Source organism: Aethina tumida, chromosome 4 (assembly GCF_024364675.1).
Source record: "Aethina tumida isolate Nest 87 chromosome 4, icAetTumi1.1, whole genome shotgun sequence".
NCBI lineage: Eukaryota > Metazoa > Arthropoda > Insecta > Coleoptera > Nitidulidae > Aethina > Aethina tumida.
In genome coordinates, this window is record NC_065438.1 from 3,221,477 (window position 1) to 3,245,786 (window position 24,310).

At 26.6% G+C, this 24,310-nt stretch overlaps 1 protein-coding gene across 1 annotated transcript in view; it reads right to left on the bottom strand.

Annotated features, from left to right (window-relative positions):
* LOC109607003 (basement membrane-specific heparan sulfate proteoglycan core protein) overlaps nucleotides 1–24,310 on the bottom strand; it is a 69,345-nt gene that overhangs the window by 19,009 nt on the left and 26,026 nt on the right. The window contains exons 4-18 of the mRNA XM_049966806.1: nucleotides 13,082–13,192; nucleotides 12,690–12,806; nucleotides 11,955–12,065; nucleotides 8,702–8,929; nucleotides 4,741–4,959; nucleotides 4,514–4,624; nucleotides 4,174–4,296; nucleotides 3,707–3,817; nucleotides 3,544–3,651; nucleotides 3,275–3,394; nucleotides 2,136–2,252; nucleotides 1,717–1,833; nucleotides 1,108–1,224; nucleotides 472–582; nucleotides 38–154 (exon numbers count right to left, since the gene is read on the bottom strand). Of these exons, the coding sequence (XP_049822763.1) occupies nucleotides 38–154; nucleotides 472–582; nucleotides 1,108–1,224; nucleotides 1,717–1,833; nucleotides 2,136–2,252; nucleotides 3,275–3,394; nucleotides 3,544–3,651; nucleotides 3,707–3,817; nucleotides 4,174–4,296; nucleotides 4,514–4,624; nucleotides 4,741–4,959; nucleotides 8,702–8,929; nucleotides 11,955–12,065; nucleotides 12,690–12,806; nucleotides 13,082–13,192 (1,938 nt within the window). The remainder of the gene's footprint in view (nucleotides 1–37; nucleotides 155–471; nucleotides 583–1,107; nucleotides 1,225–1,716; nucleotides 1,834–2,135; nucleotides 2,253–3,274; nucleotides 3,395–3,543; nucleotides 3,652–3,706; nucleotides 3,818–4,173; nucleotides 4,297–4,513; nucleotides 4,625–4,740; nucleotides 4,960–8,701; nucleotides 8,930–11,954; nucleotides 12,066–12,689; nucleotides 12,807–13,081; nucleotides 13,193–24,310) is intronic.

Consider the following 24,310-nt stretch of genomic DNA (forward strand, 5'->3'; position numbering starts at 1 on the left):
AATTTTGATAAAATTAAGTAAATAAAATTAAACCTACTACAATATAATTCATCTGAACCGTCTGGACAATCGCGTCTTATGTCACAAACCCTTCTTTGATCAATGCATGTTACATTGTCATTGCACCTGAATTGATCAGGTTGGCAAGCTGCAACTAATAGAATGGTATGAAAATAAGGAAACAATCATTTAGTTTATTAGTACAAATGAGAAAATAAGTGATAACTTTATAAATTGTTAATAGGGACACAATTTATAAATGCATATGAACCGCTTTTCTGTAATGTATATTATATCTGTATTTATATAGTTGGCACAGTATGATACCAAAAAAAATAGAATAAATTAATCTGTTAGTTAATACATTCAGGATGTCATTTTGGTTTCAGTTTTAAGTGTAAAAATAAAGACCATAATAAATTTATTGGGCATATTAAAATACGTATAGATATAAAAATAAACTAAACATACTACATTGGCGTTCATCAGAACCATCAGGGCAGTCCCAAGTTCCATCACAAAGCCTTCTTTGATCAACACATGTTAGATTGTCATTACACCTGATTTCATGAGGCTGGCAAGCTGCAATTTATATGATGTTAAATAAAGCAAGTGAAACCTTTTAGTCTGTTGGAAGTTAGTAGAATGGGTTTGCCCCTACAAACCAATGTTAGATATGAAAAAGTTCATGATTTCAGTACTTAATGTTGTAATACTTATGTGGGACTTTTTTTACTTTATATTATTTAATTCAATTGTCAAATTTTTTCACAAAATTATAAAGAAATATAATAAATGATGCTAGTACACTGAATTTCACCTAAACCATCTTGACCATCAAGTCTTCCATCTCAAACTCTTCTTTGATCCACATGTTATATTATTACTAAACTAATTCATGAGGTTGGCAAGCTTCAATTAACTTTGGCAGTTGAGCATTTACGATATTAGCTTGTTTTAGGGCAAGTTTTATAATTATGGAAAGTAACATTGTAAAGAAATAGGGTAAATTAGAAGAAAAACAGATTTTTTATACCAGTAGAATTTTTCTAAAGGACTTTGCTAACTATTTAGGCATAAAACATATAAAAATTCAAATGAACATACTACACTGGCTTTCATCAAAACCATCAGGGCAGTCCCAAGTTCCATCACAAAGCCTTCTTTGATCAACACATGTTAGATTGTCATTACACCTGATTTCATAATGCTGGCAAGCTGCAACTGATGTGATGTTAAATAAAGCAAATGAAACCTTTTAGTCTGTTGGAAGTTAGTAGAATGGGTTTGCCCCTACAAACCAATGTTAGATATGAAAAAGTTTATGATTTCAGAACCTAATGTTGTAATACTTATGTGGAAATTTTTTTACTTTATATTATTTAATTCAATTGGTAAACTTTTACTCAAAATTATAGAGAAATATAATAAATGAAACAATCTGGACAAGTCTTCCATCACAAACTCCTCTTTGATCCACACGTTACATTATTATTAAACTTTAATTCATGAAGTGGCAAGCTACAACTAACATTGGCAGTTGAGCATTTATGATATTAGCTGTATTTTAAGGCAAGTTTCAGAATTATGGAAAGTAAAATAGTAAAGAAATATGGTAAATTAGAAGAAATTAGATTTTTTTTACCAGTAGAATTTTTCTAAACGACTGTGCTAAATGTTTAGGTATAAAAAATATAAAAAATAAAATGAACATACTACAATGGCGTTCATCAGAACCATCAAAACAGTCCCAAGTTCCATCGCAAAGCCTTCTTTGATCAACACAAGTTAAATTGTCATTACACCTGATTTCATGAGGCTGGCAAGCTGCAACTAATGTAATCATATGTGATATGAAGAAAGCATAGCTCTTGTTAGTTGAACCACTATGAATGTGTTAATATAGTAAATTGACTGAAGAAGATTTGAGGATGAAAATATGAAGTGCTATTTTAGAAATCTAATAATTGTCAATCAAATTACATTTTTACTCCATATAATTTAAAAAAATGTAATAGGATTTTGTTAAAGAGTTATCTAAATTAAAAAGTAACAAAGAATACTTTGTTAGTTCAATTGAAATGTTAAGAAAATACTTTCAGAAAGAAATATAATATCAAAATAAGTAAACGTACTACAGTGCACTTCATCTGAACCATCAGGACAATCCCTGTTTCCATCACACCACCTCCTTTGATCAACACATGTTACTCTGTCATTACATCTGTTTTCATATGACTGACAAGCTGCAACTGATATAAAAATGAAATCAAAAAAAGCACTGGTTAGTTTGTTAATTTAAAAACAACGGTTTTTCTAAATTATTAGTACTGCCCAAAAAATTATGGTTGATTTAAATAGATCATTAGCTGACGATTTCAACAATTAAAACCATATAAAGTACAATAATAAACATAATACATTGACTTTTGTCTGAACCACCTTTACAATCTAATGTTCCACTACAAATCTTTCTTTGATCAATACATGTTACATTTGCGTTCATGAGGCTGACAAGCTACAATTAATATAATGGTGTACGATGCAAAGCAACCACAGCCATACATTTTGTTGGTTGAATGTCATAGTTGAGTTGTGCCTCGTGTGATTCAGACGTACGTACTGAAGGGGTGGTTTACTACAATCAATTCAATCGAATTGTTCAAATACTTAAGGAAAAAAATCACCTTAATGATGGTGTGGCGCAGCTCTAGTTAGTGATTATGCTGTTTATAGTGTATTCATATAAGGTACGGAGTTAAGTAAACAATAGTTATGCGTTATTCTCGCACAGTACAAATTGTTGACAGGGTTGTACTTAAAAATAAATAATAAAATGTTCTTTAATTAATTAAATCTGTTTATGTTACTCTGTACCTAGTTTGAATGGAGTATAGTATGGAGTTTAGGAATAACTAAGATAGAGCCATGCGCAAGATTATTTTAAAGGTTTCCTCAATGAATAAATACATATTTTTTATTGAAATCAATGTCAATCCTGTGCATAGTTCTAAATTAACACAATAGGTAACGCATTAATTTCCACAAATTTTCTATAAAATAACCCGTAGATTAATATACAGATTCAATTTTGATCACTAACTAGGACCTAATGAGTTTCTTTCCAAAAAGTTGTCCGTCACACACAGAAGAAGCGGAATAGACGAAGTATTCCTAGTTAGAAATCGATGTCAGTAGATGCACACTGACCTTGAATCTATACCAATTTTTGGAAAATTTTTATTTAGTTAAAAATAGTAAATAAAAAACATACTACATGTTGGATGACGCTCATCTGTTTCGTCGAGACAGTCATTTATACCATCGCAAATTTGACTTAAATTGATGCATTTTTTATCATCATCACACCTAAACTCATTTTCCTTACATTGAACTGAAAAATATGAAAGCATGCATTTTTATACAGAACTTGCTGGTTGGATGATAACAATATTAAACGTTTATAATACACCAGCACTAATATAATGTTTTAGCAGTTTTTATAGCTGAACAAGTAAGTAATTAACATGGAAATTTATCTACCTGGACAATCACTTTCATCGAAACCGTCATCGCAATCATTTCGTCCGTCGCACTTCTTGCTGTTTGAAACGCATTTGTTTCCACAACGGAACTCATCTGACTCACATCCTGTAAATTAAATTAATGACTAAATCATGTTCAATCATGATGGTCACTTACTTACCACATAGTTTTTCGTCTAGTTCATTCTGACAATCGGGAAAATTGTTACATACCCTGTCAGAAGGAATACAAACGTTTGGTTCACATTCGAATTCATCTGAGGCACATCCACCTAGATCAACATAAAAATGTAAATATTGGAAGAGGCAAACAAGTAGTGCAAGTGACTTAAGTCACTTTACCTAGAAAACACTTTCCAAAGGCACCCATTAAGATTAAATAAGCAAAGACAGCAGCATTATTGTTTTTTTATCATGCCCTATGTTTTCTAAATTCATTCATTTTTTAAAAGCTTATCCCTTTTATAATACCTACTCAGTCCGCTTTGACTTTTGTTTGGTGAACCACTAAGTGTTGTAAGTGCAGTTCTTAAGAAAAATGTAAATGGCAAAGACACCCAAGGCTTAGTTTTTTAATGTTGCGTCATAATAAGAGGATAAGGAAGTTTTGTAAAACTTTGGTACGTACTACATTGGGAAGGACTTTCATCTGAGCCGTCTGGGCAATCTGGGTTTCCATCACAAAGGCTTGATTGACTTATGCAGGTAAAATTATTATGACATAAGAATTCACTGCTTAGGCAGGTTACCCCTAAAAGAGTGGCACATGTAAGTGGATCGAGAGATATGTTTGTATATACATTAAGAAGTTAAGATAAAGTCAAATCCAATAAAGCCTTTGTTAAATCGTTAATAAGGCTGAAAACATATTAAGAAGAATATCAAACACTACGATAGAGTATAATATTTGAAAAGACAACCCAGAAAATCATTATTAATGTGGTTAAAAGATTTATTTGTTGACGTACTGTCGCAGTTGGTTTCATCACTTTTGTCAGAGCAATCTACGTAACCATCACACACTCTTTGCCTGTCCAAACATGATCCGTCGCAGCTGAACTGGTCACCAGGACAACCCGCTGCATCAACAACCAAAAATTGTCATTTCAACAAGTTGAAACACATAAATCGATAGAAGAGAATTTTAAAAGAAGAGCAGAAAATGTCAATCCATAAAAGCAAAACCACAACGTACCGCAGTCCCTCTCGTCAGATCCATCGGGACAATCTCTTTGCCCGTCGCAACGCAAGTGTTCGTTGATGCACGTTTTGTCGTCGCATTTAAAATCGAATTGGGCACATTGCGTACAATTGCGTTCGTCCGAATCATCGGGACAATCGATTATTCCGTCGCAACGTTCACCGTCAACGCAATGTCCGGTGTTGCAGCGAATCTGCTTGTCCGAACAGGACTCTGAAAGTACAAACTCTTAACACCTCCATTATTTGGCGGAAGGACGGAATTCAAACAAGAAGTCAACGCATTAGTTCATTACTTACTTATGTGAACACAGCTGAAAATTTGATTATGTTAAATTGTTACTAGTTTAGAATGTTAAATAAATCATAAAATAAGTTATTTTTTTGTTATTATGCGTTATTCCTTTATCGTACAAACCAAATCATACGAAATTATTTTTTTATTAATGCTTTGCTTGAGAAACACACTTCAGTATTAGATTGTCAAATTCAGTTTCAAAATGAAGCTATCTTTTATTTTTTTATAATAGTCTGCCTTTGAATAATTGTTTACTCACAGAATGATTAGACGTTAGAAAGTGTATTTTAATAAGTAGAAAAATTTCTTTCAAACTAGATCTTCTTTTTTATTTTCATACTACAATGAACTAATACATTAGAAGAGTCTTTTAACAAGAAGAAAAACTTCTTTCAAATCAAACTTCTTTTCTCTTTTGATACAACAATGAACCCATACATTAGAAAGTGTCTTTTAACGAGAAAAAAACTTCTTTTAAACCAATCATCTTTTCTCTTTTGATACAACAATGAACCCAAACATTAGAAAGTGTCTTTTAACAAGAAGAAAAATTTCTTCCAAACTAGATTATCATTTTTGTTTCCATAAAACAATGGATCAACACATTAGAAAGTGTCTTTTAATGAGAAGAAAAACTTCTTTGAAATTAATCTTCTTTTCTCTTTTGACACAACAAAGAACCCATACATTAGAAAGTGTCTTTCACAAGAAAAAACTTCTTCCAAACTAGATAATCATTTTTGTTTCCATTCAACAAATTATCAATACATTAGAAAGTATCTTTTAACAAGATGAAAAACTTTTTTGAAACTAGATCTATTTTGTTTCCACACAACAATGGATTAATACATTAAAAAGTGTATTTTAATGAGAAGAAAAACTTCTTTTAAACCAATCATCTTTTCTCTTTTGATACAACAATGAAGCCATACATTAGAAAGTGTCTTTTAACAAGAAGAAAAACGTCTTCTATACTAGATTATCATTCTTGTTTCCATACAAAGAAAAACTTTTTTCTTCTTCTTTCTGTCCATACAATAATTAATCAATATATGAGAAAGTGTCTTTTAACAACAAGAAAAACTTGTTTAAAACTAGATTTTTTTGTTCCACACAACAATGGATCAGTATATTTGAAAGTGTTTTTTAATGAGAAGGAAAACTTCTTCCAAACTAGATTATCATTTTTGTTTCCATACAACAATGGATTAATACATTAGAAAGTGTCTTTTAACGAGGACTTCTTTCAAACCAATCTTCTTTTCTCTTTTGACACAACAAAGAACCCATACATTAGAAAGTGTCTTTCACAAGAGAAAAACTTCTTCTAAACTAGATTATCATTTTTGTTTCCATTCAACAAATTATCAATACATTAGAAAGTGTCTTTTAACAAGAAGAAAAACTTCTTTAAAACTAGATCTATTTTGTTTCCACACAACAATGGATTAATACATTAAAAATTGTCTTTTAACGAGGACAAAAACTTCTTACAAACCAATCTGCTTTTCTCTTTTGATACAAAAATGAACCCATACATTAGAAAGTGTCTTTTAACAAGAATAAAAACTTCTTCCAAACTAGATCATCATCATCATTCTTGTTTCCATACAACAATGGATCAATCCATTAGAAAGTGACTTTTAAAGAGAAGAAAAACTTCTTTCAAACCAATCTTTTATTCTCTTTTGATACAACAATGAACCCATATATTATAAAGTGTCTTTTAACAAGGAGAAAAACTTCTTTTTCCTTGTTTCTCCCCATACAATAATGAATCAATACATGAGAAAGTGTCTTTTAACAAGAAGAAAAACTTCTTTAAAACTAGATTTATTTTGCTTCCACACAACAATGGATCAGTACATTTGAAAGTGTTTTTTAATGAGAAGGAAAACTTCTTCCATACTATTCATTTTTTTTTAAACAATGGATCAATACATAAGAAAGTGTCTTTTAACGAGGAGGAAAACTTCTTTCAAACCAATCTTTTATTCTCTTTTGATACAACAATGAACCCATATATTATAATGTGTCTTTTACAAGAAGAAAAACTTCTTTTTCCTTGTTTCTTCCCATACAAGAATGAATCAGTACATGAGAAAGTGTCTTTTAACAAGAAGAAAAACTTCTTTAAAACTAGATTTATATTGTTTACACACAACAATGGATCAGTACATTTGAAAGTGTCTTTTAATGAGAAGAAAAACTTCTTCCTAACTAGTTTATCATTTTTGTTTCCATAAAACAATGGATCAATACATTAGAAAGTGTCTTTTGACGAGGAGAAAAACTTTTTTCAAACCAATCTTTTATTCTCTTTTGATACAACAATGAACCCATATATTATAATGTGTCTTTTACAAGAAGAAAAACTTCTTTTTCCTTGTTTCTTCCCATATAAGAATGAATCAGTACATGAGAAAGTGTCTTTTAACAAGAAGAAAAACTTCTTCTAAACTCGATCCTCTTTTCTGTTTCCATACACCAATGGATCAATACATCAGAAAGTGCCCAATATGCAAATAAATCTTGAAATATCAACAATTAATAAATTTTCAGCCACATATTTATGTAAAGAGACATTGGAAATAAAATTGATGAATTTTGAAAAGTTCCCGGCCTGAAAATTTATCAACCCCCAAAAACGATCGTAGATTCCCTACCAGACACCGGTGGAAGACAATCGTGCTCGTCTTCGCCCGTTGGACAATCAATGTGCCCGTTACACCTTTTGTATCCCATGATGCAGATGCCTCCATAGCACTCAAACTGGTCGTCAGAACAACGAGACGGACCTAGACGTAAATTGAATAACCTTTATGACACAGCCGAATCATTTTTTTTTGTCCATGCTGTTTAGTCAACGGGCTTGTTTCCATTCCGCAGTCTCATCATCAAGATGCAAGTGGACTCGGTTTATTTATATTAGTCATAGGTGTTGTGGGAAGTTTTGGGGTGCTGTTATGTACAGCTTGTCTTTCTATAGTCATTCCTCCTAACATGCCACATGCAGTACTTCTTTTATTATTATTTTTTTTAATTACTAATGTGCTGTGTGTTACTACTTAAGTTTGTGCCAACTTATGTACATTATATGTGTCTTAATTCTTTATATACTTATGGGCAATATGTAGATAATATATTTACAAGTTGTATAAAAGTTTTTAATTACTTACCGACAGGTGCCGGTGGACAAATACATCCACTCAGACATCGTGGATCGCATAAATTAATTTGTGTTTGGCATGGTATTACGCATGGTATAAAGCAGTTTAAATTTGGACACTGACAGTCCGGATAACATTGCCCATTGCAGAACGTGCCAGGACAATTTTGTATAATACCTACATAAATATTTCTAATTAACAATGGTCATTTATTTATTTAATCATCGCGTATTTTGTCTGAAATTTACAAAATATATAATAGTTCAGTGAATTTACGTAATTTGCAATGTTGCTGTTCATTAAACGCAGTTCCGAATGACGCAGATTTAGACTCATAGAGCGGAGTTGTTCAAAAATAGAGCATGATTTGTAACGATGCGATAGTAGAGCGAAAGATGAACAGGCGGAAGAAACACATAAGGAAAAGGAAGAGACGGCAGAGACCACAATAATAACTGAGTAAGTGAAGAAGGACAATTTCAACTAACCGGGACAACCTTCTTCGTCCTCGCTGTGCGGACAGTCGCCGTAGTTATTGCATTTTTGTGCTAAAGGTATGCAAGAGCCGTCGTTGCATCGAAACTCGTCGGCCGAACAAGTACAGTTAACTTCGTCGGACGCGTCAAGACAATCTAAACGGCCATTGCAACGGAGGATTTGGTCTATACAGCCGCCATCCAGACATTTCCATTCGTGACCGTAACACCTCCGTTGTGCTACATTAATTTTGAATTTTAATGCTTTGATGATCGGTTTTCACGAAGAGGTCTCAAACTATCCGAATTTTGATTTTTGGCAACGAAAACGTACGTTTTTGCCGAAGGAAGATCTATGGCTTCAGAATTATTATTGACTTTCAGTGTTCGTCTAAACGTTAATTTCTTGTTTATTACAAATGGTGATAATTAATAATATTAATAATAATTAAGGTGGATAACAAATAAATAATATAAATATAGATGAATGAAATAAATATCTGAAAGATTAAAACTAAAAAATTAAGTTAAACACTTTAAAAATTGAATTAATCATCAGTTTAGATTAAAAAAAATAAATAAAAGTCACAAACTTTTTATATAATGAAGTTTCAATTTGATTAATTTCTTTATTAATTTATAAAATTAAACTGTACATAGTTTTACTTAATTTTCATAACCCCATAACTACATTAATTAAATATATAGAAAAATATTTGTCGATCAAAATATAAATATTTAAAATTATTACTGCTTCAAAATTTTAATTAAAAATATAAAAAAATTATATTAATTATCAATTTAGTTAAAAAAAATTGTAAAATTTAAAATTTTTATCTAATAAATATTTTAATTCTTATTTATGTTTTCAATAACAGTATTTATAAAAATATTTTTGATAATAATTTACAAAATTAAAGGGTACTTAGCATTACTTAATTTTTTCAATCCTATAAACCATATTCAATTAATAATTAAATATATAAGAAAATTTTAAAATATTTAATTGTCAATCAAAATATAAATATTTAAAATTATCACTGTTACATAATTTTAATTAAAAATATAAAAAAATTATAATAATTATCAATTTACTTAAAAAAATCATAAAATTTAAAATTTTTATCTATTAAAGTTTCAGTTTGAATAATTACTTTATTATTTTATATTTTAAATCTTTATGTTTTCAATAACAGTATTTATAAATATATTAAACATAATTTTGGATAATAATTTACAAAATTAAAGTGTACTTAGCTTTACTTAATTTTTTTAACCACAGAAACCACATTTAATTAATAATTAAATATACAAGAAAATTTTAAAATATTTAATTATCAATCAAAATATAAATATTTAAAATTGTCACCATTTCAAAATTTTAATTAAAAATAGAAAAAAAAATATATTAATTATCAATTTACTTAAAAAAATCATAAAATTTAAAATTTTTATCTAATAAAGTTTGAATTTTAAAAATCTTTTTATTATTTTATATTTTAAATCTTATTTAATTTATAACTATATTTATAAATATATTAAATATATTTTTGATAATAATTTACAAAATTAAACCATATTTAATTAATAATTAAATATATAAGAAAATTTTAAAATATATAATAATTGTCAATCAAAATTTAAATATTTAAAATGATCACTGCTTCCAAATTTCAAGTAAAAATATGAACAAAATGGAATTAATTATCAATTTAGTTAAAAAAAAAATATAAAATTTAAAATTTTTCTTATCTAATAAAGTTTCAATTTGAATAATTTCTTCACTATTTTATATTTTAAATCTTATCTAACTTTTTAATAACAGTATTTGTAAATATATTAATATATAGTATTGATAATAATTTACAAATTTAAACTGTACTTAGATTTACTTAATATTTATAACCTCACAGACCATATTTAATTAATAATTAAATATGTAGAAAAATTTTGAAATATTTATTTGTCGATCAAATTATAAATACTTAAAATTATCACTGCTTAAATTTTTATTAAAAAAAATGAACAAAATTAAATTAATTATCGGTTTAGTTTAAAAAGAATCAAAATTCACAAATTTAATTTTTATGTAAGTTTCAATTTGAATAATTTCTTTATTATTATATATTTTAAATCTTGTTAAAATTTTATATATTATATATTTGATAATCAAAATACTTTCTGTCAGCTTCAAAATTTCAATTAAAAATAAAATTAAACTAAATTAATCATTTAGTTTTAAAAAAATTTAATGTCAGAAAACATAAAATTTTTATTTAACTTAACTAAATTTTTGATAATTTATAAAATTAATTAACTAGCATATTCAAAATTTAGTTAAAATTATCCTTCTTTTAAATTTTACTTAATTTTTATATAATTTTAAAAATATGAGAAATAATATCTAATAACTTAGATATAGATATATAAATATAATAAATAATAATAAAAGAATTAAAATTAATAATAATAATTTTGAATTATCCTCCTGTATTATTATTAATGTAAATAATGCAATTTCAATTTAAAAATAAGTGAATAAATATGTACATTTGAGAAAAATAATAACGTCTTTAATAATTTTACCACCATTAATCTCCCTATTAATAAAACACGAGTTAAAATTAATAAAATAATTTTACAATTGGTTAAATTACTAAACACGACTTCATTACCAAATATCCTCTTTATGTCGAACTAAATTTGGCTGAAATTTTGTACGTAACTCGACTTTAATCAGTACCAAAAAAATCCATTTTAACAACATTGCAAAAATTGTATCGGCAAATTTCAGTAAAATACATTTCGTTCTGTGATTTTAACGTAATATTTACAGTTGAAACGTATACATTTTATCGGACAATCACAAATAAAGCCTGGACGATACAACAACATATAGGTATAGAATATTGCTTTGGCTTGATGTGAAGCCACAAGGCAAATTTCAGCCAATTCCTAAGCGTCTCATAGAAAAAAGATAGTTGAGAACCCTTCCTATCCAACTATTTTTGATGCATCATTTATTAAACACTTTATAATATATTGTTTAATAAATGCCATCTGAGTTAAATTTATACAACTTCTAACTGACAATGGTAATATTTATACTTTTATTATTATCATTTATTTACATGGTTTGTTTTTATTTTTGTGCATTAAACCCATCACCAATAAACCATTACCAGTGCAACTTAGCTCAATAATAAAAGTATTCCTTCACCAAATCTAAAATCAATACTATCAAATTGGGGATAAAAAAGCATACTTCTACAGCCAATTTCATCGGATTGGTCCTGACAATTGTGTATTCCATCACATCTTTGTTCATGAGGTATACAATGACCATTATTGCAATGGAAATCAGTGGCTAAACATTCTGGAAATTAAATGTTCATCTTGTACATCGTCAATGAGTGACAATACGGTTAGAGATGAAAGGATGAAAATTAGTTTAAGTATCTAAAGGTTGTTGGAAGAAGAACTGGGATATCCTGAAGTGTTGTTCAGATGTCCTGGAGTACTTGTGAAGTGTGTTCGAGTTTATTAGTTTGGAAAAATATGGGCTATTTGTTGTATAGGTATTAAAGAAGAATCTGTGGAGTCTCAATCAGGATTTAATTTGAGAGTTGTGTGGATGAGTAATTATCACATAACCAAGCAGCAACATTTATTTTAAATTAACTTAAATATGTGTGTATTAAGGGGGTGAATGCTTAGTTATTTGACCATTGGAGGAGCACTAGAAGAACTCACACTTGAACTAATTAAGTTGTCAACAAACCTAAATCAGATGTAATAAATAATACCTGTCATATTAAATAAAGTGATGACAGGAATGGAGTAATATTTATAGTGTCTTTAAACGCCATTAAAACATGAGTGACTTATGTTTGCTGACCACTATCTATAGAGTAGGAAGAGTTTGATTTGAGAGTGGAACTACGTGGAGGAAAGTTAAGTGTAGTCAAAAGGTGTACGTCAATTTGAACAATAAACTTACTACAGTCTCTTTCGTCGCTTTGGTCATGACAATCGTAATGACGATTACATTTTTTACTGTAATCTATACATTTTCCGTCCCCACATTTGAACTGATCGGGCCTACACGATGGCAGTGCTGTTTTTTTGTACACATGCAAACAGGCAAATATAATACATACAATATAATAAGTAATAACTTTTTGATTATTTTCATTCGAAGGCAAATAATCAAAAATTAATCAAGCCAAATATGCAAGCGATTTAAAATTATGCATAACATATATATATATTTTTTTTTTGGCAATTTGTACATGCTGCATCATCAGTCGGGCAGTTTGCAAGCCAAGCATGTCATGCAAACAAACTTCATGCTAAAATTTACGAACAACAGAGAAAAAATTGATGCTTTACCTGCGCAATTTACTTCATCTAGGTTGTTTGCACAATCCGACACTCCGTTACATACCCAGGAATTATCAATACAATTGCCATCTCCACACGAGAATTCGTTCCTGGAGCAAGCTGAAAAAAAAAAATTAATTCTTATAGTAATGAATAAAAGTAGCTATTTTTAAAATTATTTTAGCCTGCAGTGCCTGGATTATTTGAAAGGCCGAAGGCTGAATAATTAGCGTTGGTTATACATATATTTTTTTAAAACTCCAACGGTAATTTAATATTACTTGTCGCATCGAACAGTTTTTCTCCAGTCGGATGTATGAATTATGCATGGGTTCAATGGAGTTTGTAATACGCGTTGTAATGTATGTATACAAAATTTGTCCCCTAGTGAATCTTTCGAAATACACGATAAATTCGGCGCAAATTGGCCGACTATTATGCAAAGAGAATTAGAGGGTTCGATATTCGTGGTCCAATTGTTGTTATTACCACAATCCGTTTTTCGCTGATGTAATATGTAATCAGATAATTCCGGCTTTATTGTATTGGTAAAAATAATTCCGAGTTGGTATCCACAAAGTTAGAGTTAGTTAATTAATTTAAGATATCGTTTTTGTCGTGAAGGATTCGATTTTGTGCCTTGCACGAAGGTATACAGGCAAAGCTGAACGGTATTTATTAGTATAATTTATACGAAAGTATTCCGGATAAATTTAATACACACAATGGATATTATACTGGTCGATTGGTTGTCGTGAAAATTACCGATTATTGTATATAATTGAGCCTTCCGGATAAATTATTCAAAATCATTATAATTTCAGGATAATTAATATGTTATTGGGTAAATTTCTATTAATTCATACCAACTTGGCCAATTTTAGTCACTCAGTTCTATCAAGTCATTTTCGGAATACATAATTTGGAAATATGTGTTTGGATACACCAATCGATAAATAAACAATCTCTGAAAGTAGGTTTAGGTTGATTACATAAAGCTTTCAATTAAGTCATTAACACATCAGCAATTTATTTTAATAAGAAATTGTGTAATTTTAGGAGGATAATACCCTCTATTTTGTATTTAAATAACTCTAACAAGTTTTAAAACAGTTGTTTTGCAGGTTTTAAGGATTAAATAAATATTATTAGTTTAATAAACGTATGTTTCATTTTTATTATTAGTTCAATCTTTAAAAAAATATATAAACTAATATTTTAGCTTTTGAGATAAATAATTTAAAAGTTGTCCATTATTTTACATGTGTATTGTTTTATAATACATCTGAACTAATTTAATTTGGCAAAGCTTTCAGGCAAGTGCTAAAATGTGTAAACTGGGTTGCCTATCTAAAGCTTTACTTATTCTAATTAAGAAACAATTTGTGTTGCTTTAACTGCCGTTAATTTTTAAATCTATGTACTGTAACATTTTTGATCAGTTGATTTTTTATTTTAAAATATTTGACAATTAATAAAGTTAACCACAAGAAAGTTATGCATAAAATTATCTAATTGTAATATTTTAAAATAAAGCAGAAATGTTTTTTTGACACCATTTGTCCAAAATACCATAATTTTTTGTCTAAAAATAAAATAAATATGGTTCAATGTAATACTTTAGAAGAAAAGTTCCCTTACGACTACGATTTAAAGAAAAAAAGGTTAATATCTAATTTTAATGCTTAATTAATTGTATTACTGCAGAAAAATAAATATAATAATGGTCGTCTGTCTATAGTTTTAGTTTATCTAACCTAAAAAAAAATTATGGTGCATTATTAATGAATTTTCAGATATTATGTTGAATGAGTGAACGTTATTTATTTATTTATACTTGATTTATAGTTTTTTCTGTGTAATTTTTATTTTAATTTCAAAATATTCTATATTTATTAAAAAATTAAAGTACAAAAAAGTTATGCTTAAAATTATCTAATTGTAATATTATATTTAGGATCACTACTGTTAAAAATCTTTGGTTTTCTGGAAAATTAAATTGAAAATTACCCAATAAACATTTTTTTTTTTTGACATATTTGTCCAAAATACCATAATTTGTTTTCTAAGAATAAAATAAATGTGGTTCAATGAAATATTTTAAAAGTAAAATTCTCTAAAACATTAAATTCCAAAATAAACTATGTAAATCTTATGGAAAATAAACCAAAAAACTAAAATATTACTATATCTATTATTACTATAATTATTAATTAATTAAATATTATTATTAAAATTCTATAATTTAAATGTAAACTTAATGAAAAAATAATATATATTTTGAAAAAAAAAAAAAATGTTCTTTAAAAATAAATAAATAAAAATATTTTTATAGATGTAAACCTATGATTATTAAATTGGCTGGGTAGATTTTCATAAAAAAAGCATTACCCCGGAGCCGAAGCGAGAGAAAAATATTCCTTTTCCGGATTTCAAACCGAAACGGGTTCTATTAATTTGTTGTTTGCAGACTGTCGTATTGGGTAACAGATAAAATCATAGGCCAGTGTAATGTGCCATCGAACAACGTTCAAATATTCAGCCTCTTCACATGTTGGTGTAAGATATCACAAAGCCGTGCTCGAGTCGGATTTACTTGAATATTACCGGCAACGCGATATGGTTGTTTGGCTCCTTTTGCTATCGTTTTACGCAAGGTATTACAACACCTACTTGTGTTCACACATACACATTTATCGAATACTTATTGAAACTTTAAGATCCGAATACTGAATAATTATTTGACGGTGTGATTAAATGCGTTGTCATGTCTTGATTTCAATATTCCGAACGGCTTTGTTTACAGTTAAATCACGTTTTACTGATTAATCGCGAGTCCACGAACCTTACAAGGTCCCGGTCATAATAAAATCAAAGACAGACCGATTGGATCGGACGCGACATACAAAGTAGACAGGTTACCACGGGGTAAATGCTCGTTAAAAGCTCTTGAAAAATTCCATAATATAATTTAGAAATTTCACGATCTCTCCCATCGATAACCTATGACACAATTGCAATTTATTGCGGTGGTACTGATCCCTGATCCTTCTACAGTAACAGAACAAAATCAGCCATTGTTTTGTGTGCTGTCAATAAATGATTTTAAACGTTCATTCCCCGTTAAACGGTGATTTATTTGCAATAGACCAATATGTGATTTTAAAGCCGTCACAGCTGATTGGTGTACGCGACATCAAAGTGACTCATGGAGGCGATGATGGCATTTAAAACAGTTGATTTGGCCAGTGTCTTTATGCCAAACAATATCTAATTGCAATCGTTTATTTACAAAACGTTGTGTTTGAGCTTTCGAATGCAACTTTGTCATTCATGGTCGTGTATGGTTCGATGGGTGGCATGGTTAAATTATTTTATTTAATGGGTTTGGGTTTACCGATATCCACTAGACTTGGTTAAAGCTTTTATTTGTTCAATTATTTTACTTTTATTTCAGTACAATTTCTTATGTTTCTTATTAATTAATTAATCAATTAATTATCAAAAATTAAACTTTGTCTATTTTTTTTTTTTTTTTGTAAAAAGCTTTATATTATTATTATTAAATAAGACACGTTTATTCTTAGAAATGCATAAAAATTATTGTAAAATGATAAAACGTAGGTCTAAGTACAATATATTCAGAAAGAATTTAAAAATATTCAGGATAAATGAGAATATTTCAGAACAATTGAGAAAGAATTTAAAAAAATTCAGAATAATTCAGAATATTTGAAAATATTTTAGAAAAATTCAGAAATATTTTGAAATAGTTCAGAATATTTTATAATATTTCAAAATAATTTGGAAAGAATTAAACAGAGAAAAAGGTTAGAATAATTCAGAATGTTTAGAATAATTCAAAAAAATTAAGAATTATTCAGAAAAACTTCAAAATAATTCAGAATATTTCAGTATATTTCAACATATTTCAGCATATTTTAAAATATTCAGAATAATTTAGAAAAAATCAGAAACAATTTAAAAATATTCAGAATAAATAAGAATATTTCAGAACAATTCAGAAAGAATTAGGAAAAAATCAGGATAATTCCGAATAATTCAGAATATTTCAGAATATTTTAGAAAAATTCAGAAGTAATTTGAAATAGTTCAGAATATTTTATAATATTTTAGAATATTTCAGAATATTTCAGTATATTTCAATATATTTTAAAACAATTCAGAATATTTCATAATAATTTAGGAAGAATTAAAAAATTCAGAATAATTCAGAATATTTCAGCATATTTCAATATCAATATCAATCAATATTTTAGAATATTTCAAAATATCAGAGTAATTAAAATATTTCAGAATAATTCAAAAAAAAAAAAAAATAAAAAATTCAAAAAAATTCAGAATTATTCTGAACAAATGTAAAAAAAGAATAATTTTGAATATTTCAAAATATTTCATAATGTTTTATAATGTTTTAGAATAATTTCAAAAAATTTAGAGATAATTTAAAAATATTCACGATAATTCACAATATTTCAGACTAATTCAGAGCATTTCAGATTAATTAAGAATATTTCAGGACATGTCAGACTAAATCAGGTTATTTTATAATAATTTAAAAAATTCAGAAAAAATTTAAAAAATCTGAGAAATGATTTAAAAATTCAAATTTTCAGATACCAAATTGTCAAATTTAAAAATATTCAGGAGAATTCAGAATATTTCTGATTAATTAAGAATATTTCAGAACAGAATAATTCAGGTTATTTCAGAAAATTTCAGAATAATTAAAAAAATTCAGAAAAATTCAGAAAAAAATTAAAAAAATCAAAATAATTCAAAATAATTTTTCAGAAAAATTCAGAAAGAATTTAAAAAAATGACATAAATTTCTGAATATATCAGAATAATTTAAAAGAATTTCATTTTAATTTTATAACTATTTAATTTAACTTTAAATTTTAGTTTAAATAACCACATTTTTGTTAAACTGTGTGTTACCTCAAAATTTTACCATCTCGTATAAAAAATATAATGAACAGGAAGCGTATTTAACAAGGCTGAATCCAGTACAAAAACTGTCTGGTTTCAGATCAATTATATGCCTGAAATAAGGTAACATCGCATAATAGACGGAACACAAATGAGGCACCATAAATAATGATGTAATACGATAAGATTTTTAATTGTCGTAATTAATGCCTTCCTGTGCAAAAAAAATTAATAATTGAACTGGTCCGAATGGGTCGGGAAAAATAACGAATAATTAGGAATATTCGGCAATCGATGAACGGATAACAAACCAGAACAAATGTGTAATTATAAAACTCACGTATTAAAATAAAAAAAAAAACGCAATGTAGGGAATAAATTGCGGGATATCAGGACGTGAGCAATACATCAAAAGACATTATCCTTAGTTCACGAGTGGCGCAATTATGTTTTTGTTGGAATTATAAAAAGTCGACGGAAGGAGATTTAAAATATTCTTTTAGACGAGCATCTTAAAGGTTCTTTGTTTGACGTCGCCGCTCCATTATTTTATAATTTCGGCACCTACAACTTCATTACTAATGCATTTTGTATACGCATAAGTACGTTAGCGAACTGCAAAGCGTATAAGTTTAATGTAATCTAAAACATGCCTTTGACGCTTGTCTCTCGTCAGAGATACAAACCCCGGACTGTGTGCGAGGGGTTGTTTCAGCAGTTTTTCGTATTCGTCGTTTTTTTTAATTAAATATATTAATTATTGTTTTAAGGGTTGAAGTTTTAAGGAACAATAGTTTCTGATAATTAAAATGCGCCTTTGAACTATTAAAATACACATTTAGAAAACCCTAATTACTACCCCTTTTTTTTAAAACAGGCGGAATGCTCATTTTAAATCCGCATTGGCGTGAACTGTGCCTGTAAATTCTATGGTGAATTATGAATTTAAAGGGGTTGGTAATTATAAAAATCAAATTAAGGTCCGCAATTACCGCTCATTAACTAAGTGTGATTATTTCGTAACTGCGGAAAACGTTCTACGAAAATTATTTTATGTGTTTACCCCACACAACCCGATGGATCGATAAGTAGATCATACCTATTCTCCCGGATGATCCGCCACAATAAAATCTTATGTGCAGTTTCAATTGTAGTTCGTGTAAGTTCTTCGTCTGGTTTCCGAAAGCATAAACATAAAATGTACGTCCCGAAGCCTGTCAATTATTAAACCTGGATAGCGGGAAATAATGACGCCGGACCACTTGGAGTGTCGGACGAAAATTATGTGATCTTCGGGCGCATCCGCCATTTTCTATCATCACCAATAAATCGAGAGGGTTTAATCTTTTAAAAATTTCGCCCCGTTTATTTCCGTAATAAATTCTTGAAGTATATTTGCTTGATTCGGCCCGGATACACAACGTGCTTATTACTCTCAATTAGTTTTATGTGCACTTTTAGATTTGATTGCCCGCAATTAAAATCACTGGTTTGAGCTTTTTCGCTGATTAAAATTTCACTTAACAACGTGGCATGGTAATAACGTATTTTTATTTGCGACTCTTAAAAATTCCAGGTAAACTTTTTTTAGTTTAATTTAACTAAAATATGTTTAATAACTTCTATTTCAAAATGTATTTCTATTAAAATAAAAAGTACAATATTACCATTAACTACTTTATCCTTTTTAAACTACAAATTAGTTCAGAATAATTCAATGAAATTTAGAAAAAAATTTATACTAATTCAATATTTTTCAAAATATTTCAGAAAAATTCAGAAATAATTTAAAAATATACAGGATAATTCAGAATATTTCAGAACAATTCAGAAAAAATTCAGAATAATTCAGAATATTTGTGAATATTTTAGAAAAATTCAGAAAAAAATCAAAAATATTCAGGACAATTCAGAATAATTCAAAATATTTGAGAATATTTTAGAAAAATTCAAAAATAATTTTACATATTTCTGAATATTTTGTAATATTTCAGAATATTTTATAATATTTCAAAATAAAAATTCTGTATAATTTAGAATATTTAAACATATTTCAGCTTATATCAACAAATTTCAGAATATTTCATAATATTTCAGAATAATTTACAAAAAATAAAAAAAAATCAGAATATAGAAAAAAATAAAAAAAAATCAGAATATGACAGAAAAAATAAGAAATAATTTAAAAATACAGGATAATTCAGAATATTTCAGAACAATTCAGAAAAAGTTTAGAATAAATCAGAATATTTGAGAATATTTTAGAAAAATTCAAAAATATTCAGGATAATTCAGAATAATTCAAAATATTTGAGAATATTTTAGAAAAATTCAAAAATAATTTTAAATATTTTTGAATATTTTATAATATTTCAGAATATTTTATAATATTCCAAAATAAAAATTCTGTATAATTTAGAATATTTAAACATATTTCAGCATATATCAACAAATTTCAGCATATTTCAAAAAAATTCAGAATATTTCATAATATTTCAAAATAATTTAGAAAGAATTAAAAAAAAATCTGAATATATTTTTTCTATAAAATCAGAATATGACAGAAAAAGTATGAAATAATTTAAAAATATACAGGATAATTCAGAATATTTCAGAACAATTCAGAAAAAATTCAGAATAATTCAGAATACTTGAGAATATTTTAGAAAAATTCAGAAATAATTTAAAAATAGTCAGGATAAATGAGTATATTTTAGGAAAATTCAGAAAGAATTCAAAAATATTCAAGATAATTCAGAATAATTCAAAATATTTGAGAATATTTTAGAAAAATTCAAAAATAATTTTAAATATTTCTGAATATTTTACAATATTTCAGAATATTTTATAATAATTCAAAATAAAAATTCAGTATAATTTAGAATATTTAAACATATTTCAGCATATATCAACAAATTTCAGCATATTTAAAAAAAAAATCAGAATATTTCATTATATTTTATTATATATATATTATATTTTAGAAAAATTTAGAAAAAATCAGAATATGCAGGATAATTCAGAATATTTCAGAAAAATTCATAAAAATTTCAGAATAATTCAGAAAATTTCATAATATTTCAGAATTGTTCATAATATTTCAAAATAATTTAGTACTAAACAGCAATTAATTATAATTTAATAGAACATGCATATGAATAAAACTATTTAAAGAATTAATTTTTTTAATAAATGTTGTCAAATTTAAAGAAACTAATACGTTTCAGATAAATTTCAAATTAAGATATTTATAATTCAAAAATTGTATTTAAGAAAATTTTAATAATGATTTTATTTATACACATTTATAAAACTATTTTGAACATAAACGTAAATAAAACTACTTAAAGAATTAAATAAATTAATAAATATTATAAAATTTAAAGAAATTAAAACGTTTCTGATAAATTTCAAATTAAAATGTTAATAATTCAAGAATTGTATTTGAGAAACTGTTAATAATGATTTATTAATTTTATATTAAATTATTTTGAACATAAATATGTGTAAAACTACTTAAAGAATTATATCTATTAATAAATATTGTTAAATTTAAAGAAATTATAATATTTTACGAGAACTAAAACTAGTTTTAATTATAGAATGTTTTTTTTTTAATTTATAGTTATTAAATAATTTTTAGTAAATATTTTTTCTAAAAATTATAAAAAATACTATTAATTTTTTTAATTACTTTACAATACTTTTAGCACAATTAATTAAATTGGAATTTAAGAAAATTTGTTAATTGTTCAAAATTAGGTTAAGCATTTTGGATTGTTAACTTGCATCATAAATAAATCAACAAATCCATCAACAGTCACAGATTTACGGCGTCCAGTAAATACCGAAAACTCCACACATCCGCCCTCAAGTTTCCCAATTAGTTGCCTTTATTTATTAATTCCGATGTATAAATCGTCAAGGAAAATAAAAAAAAGCAACTACCCGAAGACATTGTTTGTCGAAACAAAACGGTGCCGGAGGAAGCGGCAACAAGAACGGTGCCGCGGAAATGGCAGAATGTTAACCGGAAACCGAGGGCGAGAAATGGCTCCGGGCGCGTCGAACTAATGACTCGCTCATTTCGAACTCATAAATCTGAGTTGGACAGGTGACTTAGGTTGCCCGCTACGTCGGTATGATGTATTAATTATGGCGAAAATAAAGGGACAATACGAGATAAAATTTGATTTTTTCCTCGGCATTGTTTCACGACGTTTACCACTTGAAGGGGACATTTGTCATTGTGGTTATTAAGAAAGTGACGCAAACGGGAGCGCTGTTGATTATCAACATTTGATAATAGATAATGCGATAACAGACCCTTTTTTTGTAGCTGCTAATTAGGTTAACAATATTTACTATTACTTAATAACGTGTGTTGCAAATAGTCGATGAAAAAATGCAAATTATTATCGTGAATTATGGACAAAACATAAAATTCATTTTAAGTTAAATATCGCATTTATAATGTCGTCTAAAAAATGACAAGAGTTTTCATGACGGAATTGTAAAAGGGAATATCGCAAAGCGACACGGATCATCATCGTGTATCGTTCATTAGCATAATGGCTATAATGCCTCCCTTTCAAAACAAATCTTTTCGTCGACTTTTATACTCTTCGACTCATATGATTTGAATTTTTGATTTGCGAAGATTTTAAGTTTATTGCCGCAATATCCTTTTAACGACCTTTCAGTTCCTTTCATTGTATTTAGTACACGAAATACAATTGATTTCAAACTAATTCTAAACTATATTTAGTTCTACTATTTCTTTGTACCATTTACAATTATTTTAGTTAGATATTTTGTATAATTTATTTACTTTTAATAGTTTATTTTTTATATATAGTTATTTTTATACAATTTTTAATATACAAATTTTAATAATTTATAGTTAAAATTTAATTTATCTGAAACGAAAATAATCTTATTCACATTTTTCTTCAAAATAATTTTATGGATTATTAAAATTTCTCAAATAGAATTTTTGAATTATTAATATCTTAATTTGAAATTTTTCAGAATTTGTTTTAATTTCATTAAATTTGACAAAATTTATTAATATATTTAATTCTTTAAGTAGTTTTATGTATATTTAATTTCAAAATAATTTTATAAATGTGTATAAATAAATAATAATAATAAATTATTAAAATTTTCCCAAATACAATTTTTGTATTATTAATATCTTAATTTGAAATTTATCAGAAACGTTTTAATTTCTTTAAATTTGACAATATTTATTGATATATTTAATTCTTTAAGTGGTTTATTTACAATTATATTCAAAATAACTTTATTAATGTGTATAAATAAAATTATTATTAAAATTTTCTCAAATACAATTTTTGTATTATTAATATCTTAATTTGAAATATATTAGAAACGTTTTAATTACTTTAAATTTGACAATATTTATTGATTGTTTTAATTCTTTAAGTAGTTTTATATATGTTTATGTTCAAAATAATTTTATAAATGTGTATAACTAAAATTATTATTAAAATTTTCTCAAATACAATAATTGAATACTTAATAACTTAATTTAAATTTATCAGAAACGTTTTAATTTCATTAAATTTGACAATATTTATTGATAGATTTAATTCTTTAAGTAGTTTTATTTACGTTTATGTTCAAAATAATTTTATAAATGTGTAATATCTTAATTTAAAATTTATCAAAAACGGTTTAATTTTTTTTTTAAATTTTTACAATATTTATTGACAGATTTAATTCTTTAAGAAGTTTTATTTACGTTTATGTTCAAAATAATTTTATAAATGTGTAATATCTTAATTTAAAATTTATCAAAAACGGTTTAATTTCTTTAAATTTAACAATATTTATTGATAGATTTAATTCTTTAAGAAGTTTTATTTACGTTTACGTTCAAAATAATTTTATAAATGTGTAATATCTTAATTTAAAATTTATCAAAAACGGTGTAATTTCTTTAAATTTAACAATATTTATTGATAGATTTAATTCTTTAAGAAGTTTTATTTACGTTTATATTCAAAATAATTTTATAAATGTGTATAACTAAAATTATTATTAAAATTTTCCCAAATACAATTTTTGAATAATTAATATCTTAATTTGAAATTTATCAAAAACATTTTAATTTCTTTAAATTTGACAACATTTATTGATAGATTTAATTCTTTAAGTAATTTTATTTACGTTTATGTTCAAAATAATTTTATAAATGTGTAATATCTTAATTTAAAATTTATCAAAAACGGTTTAATTTCTTTAAATTTAACAATATTT